The following is a 25,682-nucleotide window of genomic DNA, read 5'->3' as shown; positions in this document are numbered from 1 at the left end:
ATTACTTGTTCATGTACATATCAGTTCAAAATATTATTATTATTAATAATAATAATAATGATAATAATAATAATAATAATAATAATAATAATAATAATAATGCTTCTCCAGCTCTGACATGTCACGTCTCCCCGCTGACGGTATATTGCTGATCACGTGGTGTGGGTCCAGTTTCCTCGAAGCGCTCTGCAAACCACGTGACGCAGCTCTCCGTGGTGTCAGAGTGGAAAAGAAACAGGTAAATTCACCGTCTCTCGCTTATTGTGTGAGCGAGTCGGCTCGCTTTATTTTTCTCAATATAGCTGTAACAACTCGGGGTTCAGGATTTAAATCCTGTCCTAAATCCTACTCCGGAGGTCGACAGCGAGATTACTTGTCGGCCGGTTGTGTAGCAGTGTGTAATATTGAGCCGGGTTTCTGGTCAGTATTGCCTGTTATTTATTTTCATTTTAGCGGCCTATAGGCCTACCCTCAGCCTCGGCGTTTTTTTACGCCTTCAGCCGGGTCCGTGAGAGTACGCCGGGGCCAATGGTTGTAAATGTTGCAGAGCGGTGTCGCGGCTGCTAATTCGCTAACGTGGCTAATGTTTCTTGGCTAACCAAGAGGACGATAATTTGTTTAGTTAGCGTGGCTATCAGTCGCTAGCAGACAACCGGTGGCACCGGAGTGGCTTGGGCGTATTTTTTTCCTCTTTGGTTCACCCGGTCGAACCCGAAATCGCCGTTGCCCGTTAGTTGTCGGTGAGCTAATTAACTTGTTTGCTATTAAGCTAAGTTAGCTACCGACGCAGCTTTGTGTAGGTAGGTATCACTGTTTAGTTAGCAGGTTAGCCGTTAAAGTTAGCCTCGTTGTCGCCATGAGGTGAAGCCGTGAGAAGCGGAAGCCCACCGAGACTTGAAAGCTGGATGCTTTCCCCTCAACTATTAGCTTGCTGGCTAGCATTTTGGCCATGTGGCTGGATAGTAGATTTTGATATGGTCGACGGGCCCTGGTTTTAGGCTTGTTTGTGCGCGAATCAAAACAGGGTTTTACGTAACATGTGGAAGATTAAGGAATCTATAGCAAGGTTAACAGTATACTGTGTGAGATTGTATGTTGTCTTTCCCCATTTGGTGTTCTCCAAAGTGTATATATGTCTGGGTTTTTTTGTTATTGTTGTTTAAGACATTCGGTTGTTTGGTAATCTAGATTTACCTCAGCATTGAGGCTGTTTTGATGCATAAAGTGTTGCATCATGTTTGAGTGGTAAATAAGTTAGTGCTCGTTTTCCTTGTGTGCAGCTGCACCCAGTTTACTAAGGAGCTCTTCCCTGTTTTTTCCTCCCTCGGGTGGCCTTGGTTTAAGACATGGTCTGGGAACAAAGCTGATATCACTGCCAGCTTCCAGCAAACCATTAAGCAACCAGGCAGTTTGAGGAAGTGGTATCGTACCATACGTGTGCGCGACATAAGTAGGTCACAGTCACAAGCCCTTCTAACACTCCTTCTCACCCTTCTCTTCTCAGGTGTTATTCCTTTGTAAATACTGTTATTTGTATATACTGTAAATGATGACGTCCATGGGCGGGAACCGAGCCCGGGGCAACTGGGAGCAGACACAGGGCCAGACACAGAGCCAGACACAGCACAAGCAGAGGCCTCAGGTACCCTCACACACTCACCACCTGTCACACTGCCCAGATGCTCTGTGATATGCACCAAGGTTCAGTATACTCAGACAAGGGTTTTTTCCTTTTCTTTTTTTAACTCGTAATTACATACAAGTTTTTAGCTACAAAGTTACATACTTGTTACAGTTAGATTTGAGATAAGTATAACTTCAGAAAATCAGTCAAAACCCAGGCTTTTATTTACTGAGTAAAGGGCTTCTGCATATGATGCCATCCTCACTATAAAAGCTTTGGATACATTTCAAGATTTTTCAGAGTTAGGGTGATGCTGCTGAGTAATTATAAGTCGAGAACAAAATCTCTGATTGTGAGCTTTTGGGATCACAGCTTCAGTCTGAAAATCCAATAGGGAACACTGTTCCCTATAGTCTGACCGACTAATATGCAGGTTTGATGATAACAGTAAAAAGACGGTGGTTACTGTTTGTGGTATAGTAGTTGTGTGAAAAAGGTTATTTACAAGTGTTAACATTTTTAAGCACTGTAGTTGTTGAAAATGGTAAATTAGTTGCAATTAGTAAACCTGAAGTGGATGCAAAGGTGCTTTCAAATTTTAATAATAACTTTAGTGCTACAGATTCTATTAACATCTAAATGTTATGTTTTTTCAAGAATGCAAATCCTGTGTTTGCTGATGCTAATCTCGGATCTTATTTACCCTCTTGGAACAGGCTACCGCAGAGCAGATCCGACTTGCACAGATGATTTCAGATCACAATGATGACTTTGAAGAAAAGGTCAAACAGGTGAGCAGATGCACTTTCTTTTTGTCCTGCTGTTTAGTTGTTCCTGCTCCTTTTCTAGTTGCACCACTTCATTTATTGATAATTTTGTTATATTGTATCATTTATTGTGCTTGGCTGAGACATGTATGTCTCTTGTTTTAGGATTATTTATTTATTTATTTTTAAGTGAACATATACAGGATTTAACTGTAAATGATATCAGGCCTGTCAGCTTTAATGATCAAATCATTAATGTTGACACACACTCAATGTCATCTAAGTTCAGAAAACTCAATAAACAAGTCATCATGACCTTCTGATAAGAGAGTTTACCTCTCAAAGATCAGTGTCTTCATTTAGGAACTAAAAACAAGTGGATGCAGTATTCATAGAAAATTAACTTTATGTACAATCTGTTGGTTACCTATGGTCTTGTTACAAAGGTGCTGAATGCCTGCTCAACTCCTGAATCTCAGCAAGCATGTAGCTAACCCTCTATACTGACCTTTTAAAAAAATTAGATTTTTATTCTAAGTGTAATTAAAATGGTTTACTTTTTAACAAATGACACATCAGAAATGTCATGGGTCAACTCTGTCTGATTGTGAAAACCCTCCTTTTCCAGCTGATTGACATCACAGGCAAGGATCAGGATGAGTCTATGATCGCACTGCATGATTGCAACGGGGATGTCAACAGAGCCATCAACGTGTTGCTGGAGGGCAGCCCAGACACTGTGAGTATTAGCTTTGTGTGAAGGCTTGTGCTGTGAGGGCTGGATTCTTGTGAAATCAGTACCACACTGGATGTTACAATCACATTAGGGAAGACAGTGGTTGGAGACAGCAGCACCACTAAAATTATTGTGACCAGGTTCAATGAACATGGAGTCTTTGAAATGGTTGCTTTGAAGATGGGCACCACAAACAGTCAGATGCCATGTTCAAAGTGACTGTGATGCATGAGCAGGGCGATAAGATGGCACCACTCTATCAGTTTTCAGTTGAATGCGGTTGTGTACAGCGATACAGCACTTAACAGATAAATCATTAAAAATCGTGAATCTGCTGTCATCTTTTCCTGTCTACATACAAAGAAGTTCACATTTACTTTTAAATGACTCCAGCCAGAACCTCATAGATCTCAAACACGCATTCAGAAATTCCTCCACAAATAGTGATGTAGTTGCTGCAGGACAGCAGTTTAATAGGTGCTTGGGAACCTTGTGTTTGTATAGGAACATAACCAGAATACAACAAGTTGGGAACCAGGTGAATCAAGTACCGTGTTGCAAAGAGACTCATTTCAGATGCACAGCACTTGTCAGTACTGACTGATTGCAAAGTCTTGGCAAAGTTTCTACATTTATAAATTAGATGGTAAGTATTTTCAAACCTTTGCCAATCTGTCTGAGAGTGATTGCAGTCAGTCTGAGTCAGGCTGTGATTGTTTGGAAGCGGATTGTCTTCCACTGGGCGACTGTACGGTCATTTTACCATTGAAAGTGGGCTCTGCAGCTGTGTACAGTTAGTTGCAGAATGTTTCCTGGCCCCCCTGTAGTTTGACATTGTATTTTTCCTCTAGTGTTTCTGAACCATTAGAGAACTGATACTGTACAAAATCTTAAAGTACAGCATGGGTTAAATGTGGGGAGGGCTTTCTTGCTTCAAACAAAGTTGCATGTAGGTGCTAAAAGGTGTCCAGAAGAGTTCACGGTAAACACATTTTCTGTGTTTTCTTTGTCAATGTGCCTCTTTTGCATCCCCTAAGTATGTTGTCACTGACCTGTTGAAAACCAGAAGGAGACTTGAGGGAGGACAGTTGTCTGTTGAAGCTAATGCACAGGGCATTCGCTTCCTCTTAGTTTGTAATAAAAATTACTGGGTTCTTCTTTCTGCCATTTTTTTATTTCATGTGTGTGTGTGTGTGTGTGTGTGTGTGTGTGTGTGTGTGTGTGTGTGTGTGTGTGTGTGTGTGTGTGTGTGTGTGTGTGTGTGTGTGTGTGTGTGTGTGTGTGTGTGTGTGTGTGTGTGTGTGTGTGTGTGTGTGTGTGTGTGTGAAGAAAACTCTCACAAAAAATAACTTAAAAGCGTGGATAATAATCTGACTAGTAGAACATGGTGAGAAACTGAAACCAGAGTAAGACTTTGAAAAGTATCTTGCCGTTACACATTAATCACAGCTGATCAAAAGATGCTACGCTCTTTGGATTGTCAAAATACTGGCTCATTGGAGTAAAGACTTTAAAAGGAGTTGGATTTATACGGCTTGGTGGGGAATAAATAAGATGAATAACATTTCCCATTGTGATTTTCAACTGGCTTCCACCAAACAGCTTCTTAATGCACTGTATGTGAAATGCGATCCCAATCAGATTCAGTCTTACGTAAGCTTAGTGGCAGTTTATGCTCACTGTTGTAATCTCTGTGTATAGCAGCATGGTACACATCTGCAAACAGGTCTGTTTTAACAGGTCTTGGTATGATGAATAAGTGTGGTAGCATCACATTTTCCAGATGCCTCAAAGCGATATTGCTGCAACCGATGGAAAAGGAAGAGGTATTCGTCAGAAAACTATGAAAAGGCCATAATGGTCACTTAGTTTCCTGTTTTGGTCTCTAACAGTGAAAAAAAAAAAAAAAAATTCAGATCATCACCTTATCAACTAACCTTTCATCCATTTCAGTGTGTGTTTCCCATCTTAGTAAAATGTGCCAAGACAATAAGTTCTGTTGTACTCTGATTTAGACGAGCGTCATTGTAATGCTATATTTATATATTTTTTAAGGACTCCTGGGAAATGGTGGGAAAGAAGAAAGGGGTGTCAGGTCAGAAGGAGACCAGCCAGGCAGAAACCGGAGACGAAGGAAAAGAGAACAGAGAGAAAGGAGGCGAGAAGGATGCAGCACGTCGCAGAGGTGGAGCTCCACGCAAGGGACGTGGCGCTAGCAGGGGACGAGAGTGTAAGTCTTTAACTTATCTTTACAGTGATTTGCCGCCTTCTACAGTTTGATCTGGAAACTTTAGTCAGTGACTCAGTTTTTACAAATGGCTGTCTGTCTGCCAACACAGTAGATTTTTCTGACCTTGAATTCAAGTGTGAAGGGATTGAACAAAAATATTGCCACAACCATTGAGGAATTTGACATTTTATATACACAGTCCTGTATTTACAGAGGCTCAGATTTAATTGAACAAATACCATTATAATTTTGTAGTTATTTAAGGCTCTGTTGAAGTCAAGATCTGCTTGAAGTGTGGAGCCAGTTGAAATTACCAGAGTGTGGACCTTTTATTGTGATCTTTTGCCAGGCCTTTATTGTATCTGTCTTCAGTTCTTGTTTGTTTTTGTGGGTCTTTACATCTTTAGTTTTGGCTTTAGCTTGGTTTAGGTTTAGATGAAGAGATCACCTTGACCACTCTGAAAAGAAATCGTTGAACAAATGGTCACTAACAAGGCGGTTATTTCATCAAATTGCATGCTGTAAACGTACAGCCTGAAAGATTTTTTTCTTTGAATTTCATCATATTTCACAAATCAATGAATGCTGTTAATTTGAGTCATGCCTGCGCTCTGTCAGACTCAAGTTTATCAAGTAATTTTGTAAAAAAAAAAGGCTTTGTGCTTTTGCCTGAAGGGGTTCATTGAGAAAAGAAGTGTATGGTTTGGATGAACAGTTGCTTGCTGGCTTGTGTCGTCATTTAAATGAAGTTGGGTACAGAAAGGTTGCATAGGTGCACCAGAATTACTGTAAAAATAAAAGTGCAAGAAAGCCTTTTAGAACTTATTTAAACTGCATACGTCGTCATAGGAAAGGAGAGCCAGCACATTTGTCTGTCCTTTTGATTTTATCTGAGGGGCTGTTAAGGTTCTCGAACATTAAGTTTTATTTAATTGTGTGCTGTTTTTACATGCGCTATTGTGTCTAACTCTGAAACCATTCGCTTTGTCTTCATTACCCAAGTTCGTGGCCAGGAGAATGGCTTAGATGGAGGCAAGGCTGGAGTAGCTGGAAGAGGGGCAGAGCGAGGCCGAAGGGGAAGAGGCAGAGGAAGGGGAGCAGTTGGTAAGTAATCCTCTTTATTCTTCTGTGAAGGAAGTGTGTCTAATCAAAACAAGGGGTAGCCTGAGTTTATTTTTTTGTTTTGTTTTGTTGTTGTTTTTTTAATGCATACATAATCTGCTGGCTTCCTTTCTTATGGCAAGATTTGTCAAACTAAGAAACTAACACGAAGTCTCGCTCTCTCCCCAGGAGCATCTGGACGGCGAGGAGGCAGATTTTCGGCACAGGGCATGGGGTAAGGGAATACCTGCATTGCCTAAATCGAGAAGGCCTTTTGTTCCACTTTTACCTGTTGCTATGGTCACCAGAGAGCAGGACCCCAGCCTATTGTTTAGCATTAATCCAAAGGAGGGAGGACATACATCAGCCAATGAGTTGGAACAGCGTGGGCTGAATAACTCTCTTCAGAGTTTGCAGTCTCTAAAGATTTTATTTAGAGTAATATTTGGATTGATTTATGAAGAACACTGTCAGGGACCGAACTGGTTTAGCTTTACAGTTATATTAAGCTCTCTGGCCCCAGGCTGCAGCATTATTCAGTTTGTTTTGCCTGTGTTCTTTAGTCTCTCTGAGCGCAAAAGGGTGTAGTTAATAGGCATGGCAGTTGAACAGTTAGGTGTCAAAACAGAGGAAGTGCTTTTTGTGCAGACTGTGATGGCTTTCCCGACTCATTTGATTGTCATTAATTGGGCAGTGTATGAGTAAGACTTGTGCTGTCATAAGACATTTCCTGTGAGCAGTCAGGTATGATGTGACTCTAGGTGTATATGTGTGTGCGTGCTAACTGAATGGCTTCCTTGCTGGAGAAGCCTGAAACTGATGTTCTTACAAAAACAAAGTGTGTTTTTTAAAGCTGCTGTATCAATACAACAAAAAGCATACTTGCACATGGTTATAACCTATGGGAATGACCAGAATATAAAATAATTGCTCTGTGATGGTGCAAACGATAACCTGCAGTAGGATCTTTATGGTCTGTGCTCTCTGAGCCTGTGGAAGTGTTCCAGTCTTGGCTATGTTTGTTTTGAGTGTTGACCTAGATATTGACTTGCATACTCAAACACTATAATATGCTTTTCATACAGATTTGAGGCTAATGTTGTACAGTGCTGGCTGAGACGTTTTTGTGTTACCTAAACCGTCCTCACCGTCAGCACACAATAGTTCTGTTATTGCTTTTGCTTCTGGATGCTGGCAGACTGTTTACCAGCTTTGCATCAGTGTTTGTTGAGAGCAGTGTGCATGGCTTTAAAGGAAACAGCCTTAAAGCACTTTTGCTGTGTGATAAGATGATGATTTTCAGACCTACTTGTAGATGTGCGTCACTGGTATTTTATGCTTTTAATAGGCAACTTATGCTATTCACCTCACATTTTGCTTTCAGATTTCACTGAAACTGCACTAAACCCAAAAATGAATACTTAGGGTTTAAAAGGGAAATGAGTACCACACTTAATTACAAATGAATAAGCTGATCAGATAGATTTGTTTCAGAGTTGGTGTGACGATTTAGATGATTCAAGGGAAGTTGGTAGATGACTTGGTTATTATCTGCATATGTGATTCTCTCTGTGAAGTAATAGTGCTTCCAGTCTCTTTAATGAGACCACATTAAAACCAGCAACTCCGATTTTGGTAACATGAAGACTGGATTTATCACTAATGTAGCCTGGTTCAAGATGTGTTAAAATGATTGAATTGAACCCGCATCCATTTGTTAAGAAATGCAAATTGTAATCTTTGTTTTTTCTCTTTTCTGGGCAGAAATCATGTCACACCACCCTCCTCCCACCCATTTTTGTTTCCATAACCTCATTTTTTTTAATCACATATTGATTAGTGTCTATTTAGACAAAGTTTTTCCAGGTTAAAAGGGCAGAAAGTAATTTCGCACCTCGGATCTGACACACAGTTAAAGTCCCACATTACAACTGACATTTTTTTTCTTTTCTCTGGTGTTGCATTCAACTAATTTCTTTCTGTGTTTGGAGAAAAGAAACTGAGGGAAGAGATTGAAATCCATTCTGTTTCACACATATGGGATCATTTTATGTTGGCCTATATAGAAACACAATGAAACAGGCTGATATATCTTTACAGCTGTAAAAACTGTAGTAAAAGGGTATGTTTGCTTTGGTGGGGTGTTTGTCAGAATTGATACAGTTAATTTGGCACTGTTACCACAGAGTGTGTATGTGACATTCTCAACTTATTAGGTAAATGAGAGTGAGACTAAACAAGAGACTGTGTGATTTGAGATGGATGGAGTTATTATGCAGACCGATGCACCGTGTCTGCTCAACAATAGCTTTGAGCTCATGTAGTTGTGTGATTGAAGGTGTCGATGAAATTGCTAACTGCCATCATCTACCAGCTGTTTGTTGTTTGCGGCTGATTTATGAAGCCTATACTTAGTTCAGCTGGGTTTCTTGCGTATTGACCCACTATGACTAAAAGCACACTGGCTTGCTTTGCATTGAAGAGTGATTGACTGGAGCAGAGTTGTTATTAAAGTACTGGCTCAGGCAGCTTGAAGGCATTTTGCTTATGCTGCTGTAGCTGTCGATTGTGGTGGTGGGGGGAAAAAAAAGCTTTTTCTTTTACTTTGTTGTTCATCTTGTAATTGTTGCCATTATTTTTCTTCTAAAGCCAGAATGATAAGGGGCCCAGATATGATATTGCAGGCAGTAGGAGGTGAGTGCATCGCCTCTTGTGTGTGTATGTGGTGTTCTTGCTTTCTTTAGGGAGCCTTTGAGTGCTATAAAACAGGATAATGTAATAGCAGACATTAAAACACCTGATTCTATTAATAGGATATCAAATGGATATGGCCTTCCCTTAAAATTTGTCATTTAATATGCTCATCCAAGCTATAAATGCATCTTGATTTGCACAGGAAGGATCTTTGACAAATAATGAAAGCTGCTTGGCTTGGCTTCACTAAAAAGAAAAGTGTTGCACTTGATCATGTTGCTAGGCTGCACCAGCTGTAATTTTCTCAGCATACATGGATGTGTCAAACTAATGAAAGATGTTCCTTGCCAGGAAAGAGTCGTTGAAAAAGTAAAACAGTACTTAGATGCTTCCCCACTACTACAATAGTAGTTTCACTTATTCAACCAAGTTTTTTAGGATTTCTTTTACATATCATTTTCTGTTGCAAGTTTGGTTTTGTTTCTGAAGTGTTTTATGAAGTAAAAAGCCTAATGATGTCGAAAGACCAAAGTGCAAGCAGACAACCACCTTAATCAGTTGTGGTTTGCACCTCATTAAAACTTAATTGAGGGTTTGCTTCTGCTCAAACAGGGCTGACCTCTAGTAGGTGAGTAGGTAGTAGCTGTGATTTATGCAGACACTCCTTCAGTTGTTGGGAAAGTGATTAGTCCATTCATTCACTTCTTGACTCCTTATCACTATGTTTCCCAGAACATTCAACCCTGCTGACTATGCGGAGCCAGCTCAGACAGAAGAAAACTATGGAGGGGGCAGTACCTGGAACAACACAGGAAGCGTGGAGCTAGAGGAGGGCGCTAGTAAGTGAATTTATCCAGAAAGGTCACCCTCCAATAAGAGAAGTTAATCTTATCAATTCAGCATCTGTTTAACATCCAAACAATTTTAAAAAGCATGGTTAGCTTGCCAAAGAAGCGCCTGCTGTAAAGACTACAAGGATGCTTTGCTTGATAGTTGAGACATACACAAATTTCAGACATATTGTAATGCTCTGGCTAAAGAATTATCACTTCCTCTGGTAACTCTACATTAGCTTTAATCTCCTCACCTCTGTCTCTGTCTCCAGGGTTGGAATACTCTGCAGGAGAGGGAACAAATTATCCACCCAAGTTTGATTCTGCTCCTGGTAAACCTGTCTTCACTCCCCTCTTGATTTTTTTTTTTTTTTTTTTGCATTCCTTATTCTGTTTGAAGTTCTTTGCTCAACGTGATATCATTGAACTGTTTCTTTCACTCACAGGTGCCTGGAGGTCTGCCACAGAGGAGTGGGGCACTGAGGACTGGAATGAAGATGTGAGTGTTTTATTTTTACCTCAATCACATTATTTCTTTAACAAAAACGGTACATTGTCCTCTAAGAAGTTATAGTTCAGTATTAACGATGGTGATAGCAGCTCCATGGTGTAGTGGTTTACATATTTGCTCGGAGGAGACGCAAGTACCTTGCCAGGAGGAACTTGCGTCAACCCACTAAATCAAACTTGTGGAGCTGCTGTGGCGACCCGTTGAGAATAAGGGAGCAGCTGAAGGTAGATTAGAACTGATTCTGATCTGCACACTTGAACAGAACGAAAAGTTCATCTTCTGCTCTCCTTTCCTCTGCAGCTTTCAGAGACCAAGATATTCACAGCTTCCAGTGTAGCATCAATGCCTCTGCCTCAAGAGAATGTTACCATCACTAAGGGACAGAGGTGGGTCACTTACACAATTTATTACCCTGCTGCTGAGCAAATTGCTTTTCTGGGAATTGATCAAGAGAAAAAGAGCAGTCACTGTTTTGTAACCTTCTCTGTTTTTTGTGGACAAGGTTATAATTGATTTCTTGATCAACTGATGTATGTATGAATGAGTTGATGTTCAGAGAATTATTGGCCATATGCTTGTACTGTTAGTTATCAAGAAAATGTGCAAATATTTAATTACTTATTCTGCTAGCTGGACAAAAAGCAGTGTTAATATCGCTCACTTGATACTTCTGTTGAATTTAAATAGTAAAAAAAGATTAATCAAGAAAACAATGAAAATGAATGCAGCTTTACAATAATTAACCTTTTTTTTTTTTTTTTTATAGAAACTTTTTATAGGTGTCATAATGATTTTTTTTTTTTTTTTTTTTTTTTTTTTTAATTGCTTGTTATAGGATTGATCTCGCGGTGCTCCTTGGGAAGACTCCACCATCTTCTTCCTCAGAGACAGAAAATGCCCCCATGGAGGCCACCCAGCCCCCCTCTTTGTCCCAGTCACTGGTTTTCAGCAACTCCAAGCAAGGAGTGCCCCTCTCTCAAACATCCTCCAGCACCCCTTACACCCAGCACAACATGGTGAGACTCTAAAGAACAAAACATGGCAGTTTCTTCCTAACACTGCAGTTAAATGTACCTTGCCTCTCAGATAGCTCACTAATGCAAATCATCTTTTAATGTTGATAAGTCAACCACTTCCTCACCACATAGAAAACGGGCGAGTACAGTGATATCGCGGCATAACTGCATTATTGTGGCTCAAGTATTTATTCAGTTAGAATAATGGTCTGTGTTATTCTACCAACACTGCAGGTCAGCATGCTGAGCAAGGGTTTTGGGGAAGTGGGGGAACCTAAGGGAGCTAGCACAGGGACCACTGGGTCCCAGTTTTTGGAGCAGTATAAAACAGCCCAGGCACTGGCCCAGCTGGCAGCCCAGCATTCCCAGACTGGACCCCCCAACACAACCCCTTCATCATGGGACACCAGTGCTGCCTCACTGGGACAATATGGTGAGATGAGAGCCTTTTTTAAATTACTCTGAAGATAAATTATCTGCACACTAAATGCTATTGTTATTAAATGCCTTGCTGAAATGTGTGAAGTGGTATTTTTCATAATGATTATAATTGAGCTTTTTACTTTTCTTTTTTTTATTTCAGTACCAAAAAAAAATACCTGCTGAGTTTATTTTTTCTGACTTTTGTCCCCTCACAATTGTCTAGATATGAAGGCTCAACCGGAGTCTGCGATTCATACGCCCTTTACAAAGAGGCAGCCCTACCAGGCCGCCACCTCAACCTCGTCCATGTTGGATGTTTTCCTGCAGGACAAAGGCCTGCCTCCTTCCTCTTCTGTCTCCTCATCATCTTCCTTACCACAACAAACAACATCCTCCCCCCATGTGGTGCCTCCACCTGCTTCCTCCCTTCCTAAAATGGCCGGAGTCCCTTCTCTAGGTCAACAAGTTTCCCCAAGCTCCTCAGATGCCCAGGGTTCAAGTCCTCTGCCTTTGCAGCAACACAAAATCAAACAGCAGAAGAAGAGGGCCTCCATTAATACAAAGGTGACTTTTAATAAGAGATTTTGAAAAGGTGCCTGATAGAAGGTATTGAAAACAGACTGGTTTCCTGTAGGGATGCACTGATCCAAATGTTTTCTCTTCCAATATGATGCCAAAATCTGTGCGTTGGGTGTGAAAATGCTTCCAAAACAGGTGACAATTTGCTGTTGGCTTCTTTCATCCTGTGTTAGATCACCCACATTGCTGTGTGGTAAACATAGAACAACAGAATTGAATTGAGTTGAACTGAATTGATTTTCCTCATGGATCGCTGTGTTGTCACCAATACTCGATCTAGTTGTCTGAGGCAGACGGATATCCAATTAAAATAGCAGACCAGTAGAGTTTGTGTCTTATGCATGAAAGCAAGCTTTCAGTCTTTGTGGCCTTAAAGAAAGCAAACTACTTTTGTCTACTCAGATTCCAGCAATGGCAGTGGAGATGCCTGGCTCAACAGACATCTCAGGCCTGAATCTTCAGTTTGGAGCACTGCAGTTTGGGTCTGAACCAGTTCTACCAGAGTACGAGTCCTCCTCTGCCACCACGACACCAGGCAACCAGGTCCAGAACAGTCTCTACACAAGCCCCAGCAGGTTGGTACTTCCCAAAGAAAAGTTCTTCCAGTACGTAAACAAACAGGATATGAATATTTTGAATGGAGGACAGTACTCTTAAAAACCTTCCTCTCAGACCTGCTAGTTGTACTCAGTGTTGTGCCATCTGCTGTGCAACCAGCCAACATAAGGATAGTTCATGTTAGAAAGTTTATGTTGACACAGAACACTCTGGAATGACAGATTTTTGTTTTTGATTCAAGAACAGTTCTCTGGAGTAAAGTTTTTCTTGACTTTGTAGTCCTGTTCATTGACAGTCATTTTACTAATGCTTCTGGGCACTTAATAAGTGTGCCTATGCAATAGCACACTGCTTATTGTTTGTCGGATTTGTTGTTCTTCTTATTTTACCGCTGCTGTCTAAATGGCAAGAGAGCTATAACTTTAAATAGAACTAGGATGTGTATAATTTATTAAATCACCAGTTAACTATGATTTTTTTTTTTTTTTTTTTTTTTTTTTTAAGTTTGGGGACTTTGCCCCCCCAAAAGCTTTAAAATTCTTTTGTCCCCACAAGTTATACTTACTCTTCTCATATGCAAAGTCATCAAACTTAATTAATGGAGCAGTCCAAAGTGCATGCTCAAACAACATCTCTGGCTCATCCCACCAGAGCAGAAGCCACATCAAAACAATATTGATACAGTGCTAAGATAACAACAATGTATGCACAAAACATGTTGTGAACCTCACCTGTGGGGATGCATCAGTGCAACAACTCAGTTTGGCAGTTGTGTTCAGGCAGGCTAGCTGCCATCTTTGACACACAGATTTCTATTCAGGGTTTTAGTTGAGCCTGTCTCTCTCATAAAGTCTGATATTTCGTACTGCTTATTCAACAGTTTTTGCATATTTTTGCATTTACAAATGTGTTTACGCTGATTGACAGGAATACTGAATTATTTTACCAGTTATAACTGGACTTTTAAGAATTTGGCTTTTGATTTTTATTTTATTTTTTCCCCACACTCTGTTTTACTCAGCACTTCCTTTAAGGTTAGATCAATTTTTGGTGTGTGCCCCAGTCTATAAAAGTCATTATATTGTAATTATCATCAGTATTCAAGTCAGAACCATTAATTGAACACAATTAACTTCGAGCTTGTCCATTTCATTGCAATCTGCAGTGAGTCAACTCCGGTTCTCTCCAACTCCAGCCAGATGGACCTGTACGATCAGAGACCATCTCAAACACGACGTTATCCTCCTTCAGTCTCCTCCTCCCCTCAGAAGGATTTGCAGCCCAAGGTAAAGCCAACACTTTCCTCTTTCACTTGATCTACTAAAATGTTAAATACTCCATTTTTAGTGAAGTATTAAAGGAGGGGTCACTGGGGACAACATCCTCAACTACCACCTGCTCTGTTATGCAGAAGCCCCTTAAAATAAACTCTACTCTTATACTTCTAAATTCTTTTGTTTTACGTTGTTCTGATTGTAAAGTGCTACTGGTTTTTAAACATGGCCTGTATTTGATATCTGCGTATCAAATAAGCTTCAGCTTTTTATCAATGGCCTGTCTCCATAGAAACCTGTGAGCTCACGTTCATTGTTGGTTTTACAGAATGGCTTCAGTTCAATACAGGCAGCGCAATCCGTGGAAGGTAAGTGTCTGCTTACTAGTCAGGTCATATTTTCTGGCACATTTAGCCCACATACACGTTTCCTGAGCATTATTAATTGAGTTTTGTTGGATTTATTCCATCCGTTTCCCTTTTGCTCTGTGCACAGCTGCAGCAGGATCTGCAGTATCAGTCAAGCCGGCCTCTGACTCGGTCACGCCAGCATCGGTCTCCAGCATGGGCACTTTGACAGACAGCAGCTCAGCCTCCTTGTTGACTACAGCCAATCAGACGCCCCTTAGTGCTCTGGGTCACAATGAAGACCTGCCTCCAAGCAGCATGGCCCCTCCTCAGCACAACAAGTGAGATGCAGCTAATCTCTTAAGTCTAAATTATGATTTGTGTTAACCTAAGTGTCAGTGAATTTGATGTGATTTGCTGATAAGTGTAATATCCCCTGAATATCCGGTCTTCTTTTACAGCTCTCACCCATCACAACAGAACAGTCTGACTCCATCTGTCCGGACATCGAACTCAGGCTTACTGGTGAGCACTTTGTTTGCTCGTGTCAATTTTTACATCAGAATCAACTGTACTTTTTTTTTTTTTTTTTTTTTAAACTAGTCACAAATGAGTGTGAGTAGCTTATGCAGGAGGTTGCGTCTCCCTCCCTCCCTCACTCAGTGTGAGCATTTTTCAAAGCTGCATTTCCTGTGGTGGTAGATGGACACATTAGATGTTCATTCACTCTAATGGAAATGTAATCTCATCAATCTTCGCCGCATTTATTTCCTTCCGCCCCTACAGCATCCCAGCGTCGATGGAGACTCGAGCCTGCACTCGTCATCCTTCCCTTCCTCTGTCTCAGCCGTGCCGTCTTCATCAGTCCCCTGCTCCTCTTCCTCTGTGGCTGCTGCACAGGTGTCCTTAGGGGCTCCTCAGGCCTCCTCAGTGGGCTCTGCCACAGTTTCAGCTCCCTCGGGCCTAGGCCCCGTCAGCAGTCTGGCCATGGGCCTCAACACTGCCTCCATGGGCGCCCCAGCAGCTGCCGCCGCCACTGCTTCAGTCTCCACAGCGGCCTCGACCATTCCATCTTCAGCATCTTCGTCATCAACACGCAGCTCTGCAGCATCCTCAGGTTAGACAACACAAGCACAAATATATCAAAATGGAAATGCAGATGCAGTTTGCATCCTTTGTGGATGTTTTAAATTGTGTTTGCTTTTCACTTTGTCTGCATAGCTGACTTTAAACTGTCCAGTCAATACCAGTGATATAATTATAAGCTCGGTAACTTGATGTGAGGCCTTCACAATAACTTGGCGGTAAAATGGACTGTCAGCCGTTCACTGTATGCGAATCCATTGTAGAGCTTCTGTTACAATATTGTCATTGATCGGGTCACGTGGTCTGGCTTCAGAGAGCACACACAAAGTAGAAGAACAAAATAAAAATAAAGGAAAGGAAAGCATTAAGTAGAGCTTGTCTGGGGTGTTAGGTCGTTGTTTTATCCTTCATTTTGACTTTATTGCTTAAAGATTATAGGACCAAATGAAGTCCTTAAGAGTTTAGTGGTTACAGTTACACAGATGATGTAACCTTCAGGGCATATTTTGTGGTCAGGTGGCAGATGGATGCATTCATTTATGTTGACTTACAGTAGAGCAACTGTGGCAAAGGATTTCTTGGGGAGTTTATCAGAGATAGTCTTTGAGTGATTACAGTGAGTGAGTCATGGGTGTGTTGTTTTGTCTGGGATTCAATCTGGTTTCCATTTCCTCCTCATCACAGGTGTGGTTTTCATGATTCTGAGTCTTTGGTTTGTCCCCTGAGGCTTTTTCTTTCACACATGTAGAGTGTAATCTCTGCTGCTAAACAGTTTGTCACGTGTCTTACTGCAATGTTTTCATTTATTAATTCTGCTAAAGGCAATGTATTTGTAATACTTTGTTTATGTAATGCAAGTTGGTGAATAATTAGTATAATTTGGTTGCTTAGCGCATGGGTAAAATTGTCTAGCAAATACAGGCACAAGTGTATGTTCATCGTGGATGATTATGAGGCTTATATTTCTGTTTTACAAATCAATGCATTTTATTGGTTTATTTTAATTTGTGCATACAGGGAAAGCACCTCCAAACCTTCCACCCGGAGTGCCCCCTCTACTGCCCAACCCATACATTATGGCCCCTGGACTACTGCATGCCTACCCTGTAAGTACCGTCAAAGTATATATGACCTGAGCTTCACATGTGCATACTAGATTTGTATTTACTGTTACTTACTCCACACTAACTTGATTTACTGTTCTTCTCAGCCTCAGGTGTACGGCTATGACGATCTACAGATGCTACAGACAAGAATACCGCTGGTGAGTGTTGTTTGTGAAATGCGTTTAGCTGCTGCAAGTGAAATTATGTTATGCACAGTTAGGAGTGTAAAATTACACAGCATTGTCAGCTTTGTATGACTCGGGGTTTAGGTGTGACGGTTCAAATCTTCAAACAAGTTTTTTTTTTTTTTTTTTTTTTTTTTACTGCAGTTAGAGGTGGAATGTAAAGTCTGAGCCAAAACCCTCAAGTATAAAATACATTAACTACACATTACCTGTGCTGTATTTACAGTTTGACTTAAATGAACGATTAAAATCAGCAATGTAGTTCCATCTCTACAAATTGAGAAATGAGAAAGACTGAACAGTTCAGAAAAAATGTTTACCATTACATACCCATCCCAAGTTATGTGATATTTCTCAGTCACTTAATTTCTTGTGTTCTTATACTGTAATATTTTTCTCATCCAGGATTATTACAGCATTCCCTTTGCAGCAACACCCACAACAGCACTGACAGGCAGAGAGGGCAGCTTGACAAGCAACCCTTATTCTGGTGAGACGCTTTCTAGTTTTTAGTTTTTTAGCTCCATTAAAAAACTATCTACTACTATGTGTGATTCGAAAATATCTATTTATTTTTAAAATGTATTATTTTACTGCTACATCATGCTTCAATCTTTTATTCGCATTTTATTTAAGGTGACTTATCAAAGTTTGGTCGAGCTGATGCCTCCTCTCCGGCTCCAGCCACCACATTAGCTCAGACACAACAGAATCAGAGCCAGACGCATCACACCACACAGCAGCCCTTCCTGAATCCTGCGCTGCCGCCAGGCTACAGCTACACCAGTCTCCCGTACTACACTGGCATGCCAGGATTGCCCAATACCTTTCAGTATGGACCTGCTGTGTTTCCGGTGAGAAATCTTAATATCCAAGATAATTAACTTTTTCCTTGTTTGCAATTTTTTAGCGTTATAATATAACAACAAGCAGTTGTTGATTTTATGTTTTTTTTGTTTTTTTTTCTTTTCTTTTCGTGTTGGTATGAAGTCCAGTGCCTTATATTTCCACCACTAATAGATGAGGGGAGTAGATTAGAGTATTAGAGGCTCATTGTATGGTTTTACTGAGAAAGAAACCAATGTTAATTGAAAATACAAACCTGCTGTTTGTGAGAAGTAGCCAATCAGAACAAAGTTGCCTTAAAGGGAGGGTGGCCTTAAAAGAACAGGAGCCATAACCTCCTCAACAACTGAGGGGCTGCACCAAGCCCCAGTGTATCGTGAGTAAGTATTCTTCTCTTAATAGTGTCCAACAATAAAAATAAATTGAGCATAAAAGGCCGCCTTTAAATTAATTCTTCCCTTTAGAGAGTGAGAGACAGAGTGGCTTCTGTCAGCCTGTGGTCATCTTTGAAGAGGAGTTGCATATTGAACTGGCAGCTAGCAGTGATGGGAGAGTAAAAGGCTACTTACTGTAACAAGTACAATCAGTTTATCTTTGACTTCAGCCAGACAACAGAGGCTGCAGCTCGACCTCTACCCGTCTTTCTAGTAGCTTTGCTTTAACGTTAAACTTTTCTAAAATAGAAAAAAAGAGGGACTAATTTCTTGTCAACGATTTAAAAGTTCACTCTAGCCAGTTAGAATTAAAGCCAAATTTGTGATTGTGAGTGACAGAAACACTGGCCTAAACTTGCCTGATATCGCTTTGTTTCAGCCCCCGACCCTGCCTGTAGCCTTTCCTCTGGTGGCAATATGAGAGCGATTTAAGCAGTTTAAAAAAATGCATTATCAGAACCTGAATTTGTGTTTCACCGCCATGATTGTGAACTTTTCACATTTTCCTTTGCTGACCTCTTGACTCTCTATTTTTTTTATTTATTTATTTTTTTCCCCCCCGCCCATCCAGGTGGCTCCTACCTCGTCAAAACAGCACGGTGTGAATGTCGGCGTCAATGCCTCGGCCACACCCTTTCAACAGGCTAGTGGCTATGGTTCCCATGGATACAGCACTGGTGAGAGCCTAAATAATGTTGAAACGGCATGTTTACGGGGTTGTGCTAGTATACTTGGACACCGATGACTGTGTGCTGATTCTCACAATGAGCCCATTGATTTCCCATCGGTGGAGTGCGTATTTCATTCGAGCGCTGCAACATCTGCAAGCATAAACATGGTGCTCGTGTAATGGCCTTTGTTATGCTTGTGTCAAGACACTTGCTCATGGTTTATGAATCATTGTTGTGACCCGGATGTTGACGTGAAAGTTGAATGTTTTCATGACCAGAACATGGTTTGGTATGTCAGAGTGTCAGAAAACGCATCTGCATCTCATACAGTTTCAGTGCCTGTATACGTGAGGAAAATGCCTGAGTAATTCTTCTCTAACAACAAGAATGCGTCTTATGTCACTTTTATTAAAGGGCGTCTTTAGATCAAGTATATGCTGTCTAAACAGAAAGGGATAAGGGGCTTTAAAAGTGGCATCTGGCTGTACCAGTTTACAAACGAACAGGGTTAGATTATGGGTTTCTCGCTTTTTTCCATGGCTTGCTTTGCTCATCTCAGAGTGCAGTTTGCCCCAGAGCTTTACTATCCACCACCTCGCCTGCACACACCTTCATGTTGAACACATCAACACATGAAGCCATCAGCTTCCTATTTTTCCCAAAGACTCACATTTGAGACGATATTCTTTCATCTGTTTTTTTTTTTTTTTTTTATATATTCTATCCAATCACTTCACTGAGGCTTTAGTTTACATACTTTATTCATTATTCGGTATCCACCTTTAGTCACAACATGTGGAAAACCTATTTGTTCTAAGCTGCACCATCTGCTGCTTTCTGCCATTACCCAACTCAAGCTCACTCTCCACCCCCATACACACGCCCTGCCTGCCCCCTCACTTCCCTCACCTCCTCCCCCTCAGACTTGGGTCAGATGGTACTTGCAAATGACGTCAGCGTTGATTCTGACCTGCTTGTTGTACCGGACGGACAGGCTTTGCCACACAGACGCTGCAGTTGGTATCAAAGTTCAGGTTGTTACAGCAGAAGGAACTTGATACCGTCTGCATTGTCCCAACTTGGTAAAAACCTGTCCATGTGGTCCAGTTTTCAAACAAACGCTATGAATCATTTGCAGATGCTATCTGAGGCAGGTCTGCTTCCCCTGCCTGGTGTGTCTAACGCTGTGGGCTGCGGCTGTGTGTCTGACTGTTGCAGGCTATGAGGATGTGGGCCAGGCTTCAGGGAGTGGGGATTTCTGTAAGGGCGGATACGGCACTGCCGTGGCCGCTGCTGCTTCTGCACAAAACAAGCCAGCCAGCTCTGTCACCGGGCCTGGAGTCGGTGAGTGCCGCCACATGCCAAATTAAACCTAAAGCGAGAGAGAGAGAGAGAAAAGAACCAACCCTGTCCCTCCCGTCTTCCTCGTGTCACCAACCATCCTTCTCCCCCCTCTTTGCTCTCGTTCCCTTGCCTCATCGCTGGTGCCTGCAGGAAGACCTGTCACACTACATGTGCTTTCAGATAGTCCAGTGCAGCCTGCCTCTTTTACAAGCCTTGTTTGCGTTTCTTTACCCGTTTTCTGCCAGGGTAACTCATCATCACTCCAATGTACTTCTGTGTAAAACAGCTACACTGTGTTTAGAGTTTTGTTTAGTTTTTTTTTTTAAAAGGTCGTATTAAAGTTATTGGGCTTTTACAAAGTGATTATGAGTTACTCTGGTTGATGCTTTCCCATTTTCCCCTGTGTTGCTTGCTCTTCACTCATGTTCTCATTGCTGGTGTGTCCGTCTCCAAAGTACAGAGTTTGCTGTCCTGCGAAGGTCGTAGTTCGCAACCAAGGACAGAGAGGGCAACAAAATCATCTGTAGCACTGGTGATTGGTCAGAATAACGCCGTGTGTGACTGAAATGTTTTATCAAAACTGTGTGCACTGAACCAAACCTGGTACATAGAAAGTTCTGCTCATGTCTTTGAACATCACTGACCATTATTGGAGTGTTGAAGTTCAGCGTTACCTAATTAGAAATGATGACAGTGGATACAACGGATGACATCGGTCACTCTCTAAAGGGAAATCTGTCATTTCTGCACGAGTTGTGATAGATTTAATTAATTAATTATTTGTTCTGGATTAAAAAACCCTTCATTACCTTGTGAGTGTACGAAGCAAGAAATGCTGCATTTAACGAGCTTCTCGTTAAACATGGAACTTGTCAGTGTAAACGTGTTTGGACACTCAGGATTTTAACACATTTCTGTGAAGCTTCCACACAACACAGGGCTGAAATGAGTGCTTTCAGATTAACAGTCTCATAAGGTTGAGCGTCTCTCTAGCTGACAGTTTCATTAGCAGCTTAAAAGGAAAACAAAAGTTTAAAAATCCATCACTTGTGTTATCTGCAGAAGAAAATGACATAAGTATTTAATATCACTTGTATACAAGATTCTTCTGCTTTCCAGCAGTGCCAAGACTTCAGAGCAAAATATCTGAGAAACTTATCTTTAACAGAAGTCAGTGAATGAATGACTGAAGAGAGGAACTAAGAGATGTATTTTATTTTTATTAGCCTGTTAATTTTTTATTTATTTATTTTTTGACAAGTACAATTTACAAAATGGTGAAAATGCACATCTGATTACTAAAGTTGTCTTCAGAATAGGGATGCACTGTACTGACCGTCTTTTATTGAGTGTTACTGTTTTGGGGACATAAAAGGGGAAAATGGAAAAAAATAATAATAAAATGGACAGAAAAAAATATCTCTTATCCTTTGTTGTGCAAATTGTCATCTTGTTTTTTCTGATCAGATGTCAAAAATCCAAAATCATTAATTATATTTTCATACAAGACAGCAAAAGCAAAGAAGCACATGATTGTCACCATTTATATTTGGGTAATTTTCTTTGAAAATGTTTGAAAAAATAAATCATCTGGAATTAGAAAACTGGGACGGGACTAGCATTTTGTTTAATATCCAGAGTCTCTTCTTTTTTGGTAAGCTGATATCATATAGGGTTAAAAAGGAAGTGTCAGAGCAAACCAGAGCAGCAGCCACCAGATACAGTCAGACCCAAACCTGAAACATACTCAGCTACACCATCTTTCTCTGATTCCTCTTCCTGTTCATCTCATCCTTCCTCATCTCCTCAGTCTCTTTGCCGTCGTCACTAAAGGGAAATTCTGCTGAAATCATCTATGGACTCGTGCTCACATAGATGTTCACACTTGGAATTTCCCAGTATTCTGTTATTATTTGGATTTTTTTTCCTCCTCATAGATAATGTCTATACATTAATTTCCTTGTTGTCCATCGACCCAGTAGCATCTGTGCTGGTTAGAATCGGAGCGTAACCACGTGGGTGGTTGCAGTAACATATTCGGTTTAACAGTTAATGAGCTCAGTTTGTGTCGTTTCCCCCTCTCTGCAGGAGTCTCTGTGACATCAAGCAACACGGGAGTACCAGATATTTCAGGGTCTGTTTACACAAAGACGCAGGTAACTACAGAATAGAACAGAAATATTTACTCACAGGATATGCTTTTGCTTGTCTTGTAGCAGCAAACAAACAAACAAAAAAACGTTATAGTGGCCAAACTGATTATTTTTCTTCCTGGTCCCCTGCAGTCGTTTGAGAAGCAGGGCTTCCACGCCGGGACGCCAGCTGCATCATTCAGCCTGCCCTCTGCGCTGGGCAGCGGGGGCCCCATCAACCCTCCTGCCGCTGCCGGCTACGCTCCAGCTCCATTCATGCATATCCTGACACCACACCAACAACCCCACTCTCAGATTCTGCACCACCACCTGCAGCAAGACGGACAGGTGCAGTGTATATATAAATGCTTACATATTTGAGGTCATGTGATTTTTAGAAACAAGCGGAGCAAAGGCATTATTCGTTGACAAGGAAACTCCATCCAGTGAGTCAAATAGTAATGATCAACAGTCTGAATGAGCTCAAAAATGCATAGACTGAAAGTAAGTGACGGAAGTGTGTCGACACCAGTTCCCCGAGCGGTGACCAATGTAGCGACAGCTTTAGAGCCTGAGATCGGGTCGGCTTTAAGGTTGAAAAACGGCATCCTTCACTGTCTCAGTCACCAGTGTCTAAATGGCGACAAAAATTTATGGTCAACGCTGAAAAATGAGTGGGTGACATCACTGTAGCTCCATCTTTTATATTCAGGCTGTTAACTAGTCGACAACTTCCAGTCTTTTTGATAAAGCACGTTCAAAATAAATGAAGTAGCACTCGAGCATCATGCAGTCAGACTGTTATAAGTGGTAATACAAATCTAGTGAATTGCCTTTAAAAGATTTGTTGGCAAGTTCATTAAGTGTTTGTGGTTTCACCATGACATTAGCTGTGCTGCTTTTAGGTAAACACATGGCACGAAGCGGCAGCTCACTGATGAACTTTGTGACTCTCCTCCACAGAGCGGCACTGGACAGCGCAGCCAGAACGCCTCCATCCAACAGAAGTCTCAGATCAACAAGTCGGCGTACAACAGCTACAGCTGGGGGGCAAACTAACATCCACTCACGGGACCCCACCCCCCGCAGTGTCAAAAAGCTGGGAGGGGTGGGAGGCTCTTCACTCCTTCGGCAAATAAGTCTCCACGTATAAATCCCCGCTTCCTCCTGCAGAGATTTCCCTCCAGTCTCTTGGCCCAGCACTCCCACAGCTCTGACCGCGGTCAGAGGTGCTGTGCCGAGAGAACGAGCACTGTTAATGATGGATGGGTGGGAGGGACAGGAGGGGCTTTAAAAGTGAGGGGAGATTGGAGATAAATGTTGATAGAAGCAAACCATCAAGAGGGTGAAATACTAAGTGTTGGGAATTTGTATCGTATTAATCTTCCCGCCCCTTGCCCCCCCATTTTTTTTTTTTTTTTCTTTCACTTGTAACATAGAACTGTTTTTCTAAAAGAATGAACGTTTCCTGTATGGTCTTTTTTTTTTTTTTTTTTTTTTTTTACCACTTTTTTTCCCACTGAAGGGGAGGAATGAAGTAATCTCTAAAAGGGGGTGGGGGCAGGCTGGTTTTGTATTTCAGACCCTCAACTCCCCCATTCCTTAATTTTGATGGAAATTCTTCCCTCCTGAACAATTTCCAAACACAATAATTTGCCGTTGACTTTTCATGTTTTGGGGTTTTTTTGTTTTGTTATTTTTTTAATGTCATTTTAAGTTTGCAGAAACAATTCTATAAATTGGTAGAGTTGTGAAGTTTATTTTTTACCGAATATAGATATATTATATATAAAGACATATAAGCAAGCTCACTGGCTTTGACTGTGAGGAAAAAGTGTGTTTGTCATGTGACTGCGTGCATGTTTGTACACACGGGGGGCCATGGTTGCGTACTGTGCTTGGGTTTTTGTTTTGTTTTTGGGTTTTTTTTTTTTGCCTAGCACAGGATTTATTTTTGTTTTTTCATTATCCAACACTTGTACAGTAACTTTTCCCATTAATTATAAATATTTCATAAGGCCCCTCTTATTTTGAAAGATGAGAATGATTTCCAAGGCCAATACACACCCAGTCTGCCTTCCAGTGTGAATAATTTTGTTTCTGAGGCCCTCCCTGCCCCGCCACCTGTCCCCCCCAACATTGTAAGGAAATCTGCAGCATTGAATACTGATGGACAGAATTGTACTATGGGTTTTTTCTTTTTTTTCTTTTTTTTTTTTTTTGTCAGTGATTTTTTTTTTTTTTTTGTACTGTGCGTTTTAAAAAAAAAAAAAATGTTTAAATGGATAAACTTGTCTTGTACATATATAAAAAAAAAACACAAGTACTGTAGTCCCTGTTTGTTCGATGGCTTTCTTCTTTTCCTTCTTAAATCCTTGCAGACTTGTTAGCTTTTTTTTTTTGGTTTTGTTTTTTTTATTTTGTAAAAATATATAAATATTAAGTAAATAAACAAGAAAAAGACATTTTCATCATTTTGGATGTGAATGTCTTTTTAAGAAACTACGTTTCTCATGTGGCTTTTAAATACTTGAACATACATGATACAGTTCATGGATGACATGTTGGGTAGAACTAAAACCTCTGGAGGCTTTCCAGTTGGTTTCTGTTTGTGGGCTGAGTCATAATAAACTCCAGGATGTCAAGAGTACCAAATGAAACTCCAAACTTATAACTACATCACACATTTTCTGGCCATGTAATGTACAGTATTGGTTCTTTTTTTTTTTTTTTCTTTTTGTACATTTTAACCTCCATCTGTCTTGGATACACTTTAGCATTTTATGTTTCTCCATGATATATTTTCTAACCCCCCTAGATATGCATCTTGGCACCTTTCTAGTAGGCAAATGAGAGACAGAACTGTACTTTTAAATGCTTCCCAAAGGTGCTGTGTTGGATTGAGGTCTTTTACTGTATTAAACGCAGCTAAATTTGACTTTACTGGCTGAGGCTTCAGACTGCTCTAAACACTTGGTCTCTATTAGGTTTCTTGTGCCAAGCTCCTGTCAGCTTAGTATGATTTTTCTATATGTGATTACACCTTGCAAGCACTAGGTTCTGTTTTTAGAAGCCAAGTGAGTTGCAGCCAATCAGAAGACACTGGGCTCTCAATGAGTGGGCTTGAAAAGGGTCATTTCAGGCAGTGGATGAAGTGAGATGTAGCAGAAATTGGATTTCTTAAA

At 40.9% G+C, this 25,682-nt stretch overlaps 1 protein-coding gene across 6 annotated transcripts; it reads left to right on the top strand.

Moving 5' to 3' along the window:
* Positions 1–175: 175 nt before the first annotated feature.
* On the top strand, positions 176–25,682 carry ubap2l (ubiquitin associated protein 2-like). Of its 6 annotated transcripts, none has more exons than XM_031739505.2 (30): positions 176–238; positions 1,505–1,642; positions 2,341–2,415; positions 3,020–3,130; positions 5,183–5,357; positions 6,360–6,461; positions 6,648–6,693; positions 9,108–9,152; positions 9,885–9,991; positions 10,258–10,317; positions 10,432–10,484; positions 10,797–10,882; positions 11,332–11,512; positions 11,747–11,945; positions 12,159–12,499; positions 12,917–13,089; positions 14,238–14,358; positions 14,675–14,714; positions 14,842–15,034; positions 15,155–15,218; positions 15,480–15,810; positions 16,797–16,885; positions 16,990–17,043; positions 17,476–17,560; positions 17,707–17,924; positions 18,922–19,027; positions 20,240–20,365; positions 22,454–22,521; positions 22,651–22,845; positions 23,461–25,682. In XM_031739505.2, the coding sequence occupies exons 2-30, from the start codon at positions 1,547–1,549 to the stop codon at positions 23,554–23,556; spliced, it is 3,636 nt and encodes a 1,211-aa protein (XP_031595365.1). In that variant the 5' UTR covers positions 176–238; positions 1,505–1,546; the 3' UTR covers positions 23,557–25,682. The 6 variants fall into 6 exon arrangements, with proteins under 6 accessions (XP_031595365.1, XP_039461633.1, XP_039461634.1 ...); XM_039605697.1 differs by lacking the exon at positions 176–238 and adding an exon at positions 276–420; XM_039605698.1 differs by lacking the exon at positions 176–238 and adding an exon at positions 490–740.

This window comes from Oreochromis aureus, linkage group 22 (assembly GCF_013358895.1).
Source record: "Oreochromis aureus strain Israel breed Guangdong linkage group 22, ZZ_aureus, whole genome shotgun sequence".
In the NCBI taxonomy this organism is placed as follows: Eukaryota; Metazoa; Chordata; class Actinopteri; order Cichliformes; family Cichlidae; genus Oreochromis; species Oreochromis aureus.
The sequence above is the reverse complement of the archived record's forward strand: the minus strand, read 5'-3'. Positions and strand labels throughout refer to the sequence as shown.

Bases quoted from the DNA above. Each gene is read 5' to 3' on its own strand.
- ubap2l (XM_031739505.2), top strand. From the start codon at position 1,547: ATGATGACGTCCATGGGCGGGAACCGAGCCCGGGGCAACTGGGAGCAG. The intron at 9,153-9,884 runs GTGAGTGCATCG...TATGTTTCCCAG, and splicing joins GATATTGCAGGCAGTAGGAG to AACATTCAACCCTGCTGACT. The intron at 14,715-14,841 runs GTAAGTGTCTGC...CTCTGTGCACAG, and splicing joins GGCAGCGCAATCCGTGGAAG to CTGCAGCAGGATCTGCAGTA.